The 6,457-nt window shown below is 43.7% G+C and overlaps 1 protein-coding gene across 2 annotated transcripts; it reads left to right on the forward strand.

Moving 5' to 3' along the window:
- Window positions 1–1,241: 1,241 nt before the first annotated feature.
- On the forward strand, window positions 1,242–5,573 carry HSPA5 (heat shock protein family A (Hsp70) member 5). 2 transcript variants are annotated; one of them, XM_036238693.1, is made up of 9 exons: window positions 1,242–1,324; window positions 1,419–1,639; window positions 1,736–1,967; window positions 2,325–2,462; window positions 2,768–2,880; window positions 2,971–3,361; window positions 3,490–3,727; window positions 4,035–4,202; window positions 4,656–5,573. In XM_036238693.1, the coding sequence occupies exons 2-9, from the start codon at window positions 1,518–1,520 to the stop codon at window positions 5,216–5,218; spliced, it is 1,965 nt and encodes a 654-aa protein (XP_036094586.1). In that variant the 5' UTR covers window positions 1,242–1,324; window positions 1,419–1,517; the 3' UTR covers window positions 5,219–5,573. The 2 variants fall into 2 exon arrangements, with proteins under 2 accessions (XP_036094586.1, XP_036094587.1); XM_036238694.1 differs by having other exon boundaries at window positions 1,263–1,337.
- The last annotated feature ends 884 nt before the right edge of the window (window positions 5,574–6,457 follow it).

Genomic DNA, 6,457 nt, shown 5'->3' on the forward strand with positions numbered 1-6,457 from the left:
AAAAAATTGTTAAGAGCACTGGCTACGGAGTAATGCTGACCTGGATATCAATCTTAACTCCATCCTTTACCAGTTCTATGACTGACTGTTAAGGTAATTAAACTTTCTGTCTCAATGTTCTCATCTGGAAAATGGGAAATGCCAAATATTGAACAGTAAAGACGTAAGGACATAGGAAACAACGTTTGGCACATAGTAAACCTAAAGTAAATAGTAGCCTCTATTATTTTTTTTGTATAACACTGGGGTGTTATACAAGCGTAAGACATTATCAAGAAGTCTTTGTGTATCAAATGTGTTTAAACACGATCAGACCAATAAAAAGAAAAAAAAAAAGAGCGAAGGTAGCAAGGTATCAAGAATAAAGGATAAGGAAGTTCTTGTAAATTATAACCTGAACCACAAAGGGAACCCATGGACGGAGTGGGGAAGGTAAGGAAGGCAGCACAGTAGAAAAATGACACGTCCCAAGGTGGGAGCGATGTCATTAGTAAGCTCTTCGGGAGAGTTCCCATCGTGGGGCGGGAACTCGGGGATGGGAGACAATTACTGTGGCCAGGGACTTATCGTGGGGCAGGGCCCCGTGGGGAGGCCCAGTATAGACAAAGACAGCAGCTGGGCAAGGGCCACACATTGGCTAGAAGCCATGATTCGCGGTTCGGCGGTGCCCAAACCAAGGCCCCGGCTCCAGGGCTGAAAGCCGGTGAGCAACAAGATGCTCCGAGGCTAGGACACCCTAGTACCCGCAGTGGCTATGAAGGGCAGAGAAATTTGTTCTGAGGTGATCACAGAAACTACGCTGAGACCTGCACAGAGTGGAGGAAAAGCCGCTTCCCACTTCGGGACGAGGGACAGATGAGGGGCCGAAGAGCGGGCAGTGGGGAAGTAAAGGACTCAAGTCCCAACGCCTCGGGGTAATCGGGCATGAGAACCTCGCTCCAGCCCCAGAGGAACCAACATGGAGGAGTTACAGGCGGAAACTTCCTCCAGGTCAGAGGTCGCATGTAGGGGAACGGACAGCTGTTGAGCCAATGGGGCCAGTTCACGGGACATTTCTTGCCTCCCATTGGTGGTTGTTGAGCCCAAGCAGCAGCCAATGAGCCCGTCCAGGGGGCGTAGCAGTGACGTTAGATGCGGAGGAGGCCGCTTCGAATCGGCGGCGGCCAGCTTGGTTGTCTGAACCAATCAGCGACCTCCAACTAGCAGAGCTTTGGCCAATCGGAGGCCTCCACGACGGGGCTGGGGGGAGGGTATATAAACGGAGTCGGGGACAGCGCGGTTGACGCTGGCTAAGACATCACAGACTTACCGAATTAAGGAGTTCGTGAGTGAGAACTGTAGGCGCCGCGGCCTGCCTCTTGGATCTGCCCTTCGTTTTGTCCGCTGCGCCTCCTGACCGCTGGCCCTGTCTCTCTCAGGTCGGTAATCTCGGTGCGTTCCCGTGCTTCGGCCTGTGGCTGGATTGCTTGCGACGTCCTTCGTGCCTGCTGACTGACTGGGCCGACGGCTCCGGCAAGATGAAGCTCTCCCTGGTGGCTGCGGTGCTGCTGCTGCTCGGCGCGGCGCGGGCCGAGGAGGAGGATAAGAAAGAGGACGTGGGCACGGTGGTCGGCATCGACCTGGGGACCACCTACTCCTGGTAAGTGAGATTTGTGGAAAGGGGGATTGGGGCGTGGCCTCCCGGGCTGCGGTGGTGACCGTAGTGCTGATTCCTTCGGTTCGGTTTTTCCGCCAGCGTCGGGGTGTTCAAGAATGGCCGCGTGGAGATCATCGCCAACGATCAGGGCAACCGCATCACGCCGTCTTATGTGGCCTTCACTCCCGAAGGAGAGCGTCTCATCGGGGATGCAGCCAAGAACCAGCTCACCTCCAACCCTGAGAACACGGTCTTCGACGCCAAGCGGCTCATCGGCCGTACTTGGAACGACCCGTCTGTGCAGCAGGACATCAAGTTTTTGCCCTTCAAGGTTCGACCGGGTCTTTTCACCGGATAGGAAATGGGTGGTGGCGGTGGGAGTATTTAAGATTGAGAGGTTGAGAAACAGTGTTAAGACAACAGAAAAGGATACGTGGTATATGTAGTAATTTGTATTTAATAATTTTGGTATGTTACAAAACTTATTAAAGTTGGTAGACAAGGAAACTTCACACACAGCTACTCCATCCACAGTTTAGGATTAAGAGAAGTTTTTTTTAGTCAATATTGAGCTCCAAGGAATCAAAGTAAAGCAAACTATGGGGAAGGAAGTGACTCTCAGACAATCGTCAAAGTTTGAAATGTTACTGCTTCTGTGCGTGCATATAATAAGCATTCTTTAAAATAGGTGGTTGAAAAGAAAACTAAACCATACATTCAAGTTGATATCGGAGGTGGCCAAACAAAGACATTTGCTCCTGAGGAAATTTCCGCCATGGTTCTCACTAAAATGAAGGAAACTGCTGAGGCTTATTTGGGAAAGAAGGTAAGTATTCCTAGAACAACGTTATTACTATTTTTCTTGATTGTGTTGTATAGATGCCTTCGTCAGTTTAATGATTTGAATCTGAATTACATCTATATCAGTTACTACTGTAGGCCAAAGAAAATAATAGGGACTCTTCAAGTATTATCAGTTGATGCTTATAAATCGCTGGGTATAAAAATATACATTTTACGCCCATTTTGCAAATAAATTGGCTTAGAAAGGAAAGTGATGATTTGACTGTAACTTAAGTAAGGGTTAAACCACATGATAAAATATGCTTAATTACCTTTTATTTTTTTTAGGTTACCCATGCAGTTGTTACTGTACCAGCCTATTTCAATGATGCCCAACGCCAGGCAACCAAAGATGCTGGAACTATCGCTGGTTTGAATGTTATGAGAATCATCAATGAGCCGTAAGTCTTAAATTCAAAGATAAAGCATGTTTGCTAAATAGGGAAAAAGTAAACTTAGCTAAACTTTTTTCCCCCTTATTCTCTTAACAGTACAGCAGCTGCTATTGCTTATGGCCTAGACAAGAGGGAAGGGGAGAAGAACATCTTGGTGTTTGACCTGGGTGGTGGAACCTTCGATGTGTCTCTTCTCACCATTGATAATGGCGTCTTCGAAGTCGTGGCTACTAATGGAGATACCCATCTGGGTGGAGAAGACTTTGACCAGCGTGTCATGGAACACTTCATCAAGCTCTACAAAAAGAAGACTGGCAAAGATGTTAGGAAAGACAACAGAGCTGTGCAGAAACTCCGGCGAGAGGTAGAAAAGGCCAAACGGGCCCTGTCTTCTCAACATCAAGCAAGAATTGAAATTGAGTCCTTCTTTGAAGGAGAAGACTTCTCCGAGACCTTGACTCGGGCCAAATTTGAAGAACTAAACATGGTATGTTCCTGGTTTTTCGCTTCGCTAATGAGATCTAAGTAGACTCTGAGTTTGGGACAATGCATTAGATATTTAGACAAAATCTGGGTAAACAGGCATCATCACAGTAATTATGTCTCTTGCTCTAGGACCTGTTCCGTTCTACCATGAAGCCTGTCCAGAAAGTGCTGGAAGATTCTGATTTGAAGAAGTCTGATATTGATGAAATTGTTCTTGTTGGTGGCTCTACTCGAATCCCAAAGATCCAGCAACTAGTTAAAGAGTTCTTCAATGGCAAGGAGCCATCTCGTGGCATAAACCCAGATGAGGCTGTGGCGTATGGTGCTGCTGTCCAGGCTGGTGTGCTATCTGGTGATCAAGATACAGGTAGGTCATTGTTACAAGTATGCTCCACAGTGCTTCAGCAGCTTCCTGGCCAGAGTATAATTAGTGTTGCTTTAGAAAGCAGTAGAATATGAGCATTATAAAGGCACACAGCTAATAAAGGGTACAGTGAGGACAAGGCTTGGCACAGTTTCAACATCCTATGTTTAATTCACTGCTTCTAAAATGGTTTTGCAATAGAACCTGACCAGATAGCAAGGTGAAGAATGTAAAATATTGTTCATGGGGAGATTGATTGGTAGTGTTCCTATGACTTTAATTAGAACTTACCTCTATATTACTTTTGCAGGTGATCTGGTACTGCTTGATGTGTGTCCGCTTACACTTGGTATTGAAACTGTTGGAGGTGTCATGACCAAACTGATTCCCAGGAACACTGTGGTGCCCACCAAGAAGTCACAAATCTTTTCTACAGCTTCTGATAATCAACCAACTGTTACAATCAAAGTTTATGAAGGTGATTGCTTCTATTAATACCATAATATGTTTTTGAAGAGCATAACTTCTTAATATACTCTATTGAAAAGACTAAGGAAAGAAATACCTGCTGTTTTCAGATGGGAAGGTCCCTAATTTGACTAGTGTTGAGTTTGGTAAGAGCACAAAAATCCAGTTTTTATCTAGCATTCTTTCCCATTAGAAATAATTTAAAAAATATATTTTTTTAAGCTGGCTCTAGAATACAAGAACAAAAAAAGGGTTCATAATGATATAGATGGAATTCGCTTTTAAGAGTTGGTAGTTAACTCACCGTTGGTCCCATTTGTTGTTCCTTACAGACCAATGATCCACTTCTAGCTTGATAGAGTGCCCTTGCCACTGTTGGCTCTAATAGACAGAAATGTAGGGTTCCAGATGTACTAATGTTTGTAACTAACAACTAACAAAGATTTTTGTGTGTAACTTGTAGGCGAACGACCCCTGACAAAAGACAATCATCTTCTGGGAACTTTTGATCTGACTGGAATCCCTCCTGCTCCCCGTGGAGTCCCACAGATTGAAGTCACTTTTGAGATAGATGTGAATGGCATTCTTCGAGTGACAGCTGAAGACAAAGGTACAGGCAACAAAAATAAGATCACAATTACCAATGATCAAAATCGCCTGACACCTGAAGAGATCGAAAGGATGGTTAATGATGCTGAAAAGTTTGCTGAGGAAGATAAAAAGCTCAAGGAGCGCATTGATACTAGAAATGAATTAGAAAGTTATGCTTATTCTCTAAAGAATCAGATTGGAGATAAAGAAAAGCTGGGAGGCAAACTTTCCTCTGAAGATAAGGAGACCATGGAAAAAGCCGTAGAGGAAAAGATTGAATGGCTGGAAAGTCACCAAGATGCTGACATTGAAGATTTCAAAGCTAAGAAGAAGGAACTAGAAGAAATTGTTCAGCCAATTATTAGTAAACTCTATGGAAGTGCAGGCCCTCCCCCAACTGGAGACGAGGAACCAGCAGACAAAGATGAGTTGTAGACACTGCTCTGCTAATGCTATGATGTTGTAAATACTGGACTCAGGAACTTTCGTTAGGAGAAAATTGAGAGAACTTAAGTCTCGAATGTAATTGGAATCTTCACCTTGGAGTGGAGTTGAAAATGCTATAGCCCAAGTGGCTGTTTACTGCTTTTCGTTAGCAGTTGCTCACATGTCTTGGGGTGGGGGGAGAGGAAGAATTGGCTATCTTAAAAAGTGGGTAAAAAGGCTGGGTTACGGCATGTGTTCACCATGGAAAAATGTTCTATTTAACATTTGGGTCATGTGCATCTGGTGTAGGAACTTTATTTTCTACCGTAAGTGACATCAATAAATGTTTGTTATTTACACTGGTCTAATTTTTGTGATAAGCTTTCTAATTAGGTCAACCGTTTTGAGTTTAGAGTCTCACGATGGGGAGGTTGGGCTTTTAAAGTAAGGAAATATTTTTATTCAATACTTTCAGGGAACTTACCTAACTTTAAAGAAAAGGGGTGGAAGGTGGGCCACTTTACAATGTGCAAGAGTGGAGTTTTCATGAACATGTTTGAAATTTTCTATTTCTCCTTATCTTTCTAAAAGTTTTTGGTGGCTTTTTATTGCTAATGATGCTTTATAACTGCTTTGGAATCTAAGGCTTGATAGATGAATCACTAATGTTAACTTTACATACTTGGATTCAATTCATAATCTTAGGACGTAAAGGTCTATTTTGAAACTCAGCTATGTCTGAATCCCCATCTCTGAAATTTCTCATTAGTGGTATTGGAGTGGCATCTAGAATGGAGTCCTTGAAACTACATTAGGCCCCATTGCAATTGTGGATCAAGGACAAACAATCACCTGCAGTGCCCTGTGTGGCGGGGTTTAGGGGATAGTTGGGCAAGACAAGGGCCAGTCTTTCCTGTCCCCAATGGCTGTCACTACCAAATGCCAACAGTCTGCACCTTTTATGAAGGGCAGCTACTGAATATTAAAAACATTTCAATCTGTAAATGTCCACTCTCGAATTTCTATAGCTTATGTTGTACCTAGCAATTACGATGCTTCAACATTTTTGTGATTAGTAACCACCAATGTCACTGAACTTGTATTGCTGGCAAAATCCTTTATGTAGAGGTTTTTGCACTGGGCTATACAGTTCATCTCTTCACCTACCAAAGTAGATGACAGCAAAAGGGATATGTAGTGCAGAAAATATTTTGGAGGTATAAAAGAGCTAAGACATTTAACTTTACT

Source organism: Rousettus aegyptiacus, unplaced genomic scaffold (assembly GCF_014176215.1).
Source record: "Rousettus aegyptiacus isolate mRouAeg1 unplaced genomic scaffold, mRouAeg1.p scaffold_m13_p_3, whole genome shotgun sequence".
Lineage (NCBI taxonomy): Eukaryota > Metazoa > Chordata > Mammalia > Chiroptera > Pteropodidae > Rousettus > Rousettus aegyptiacus.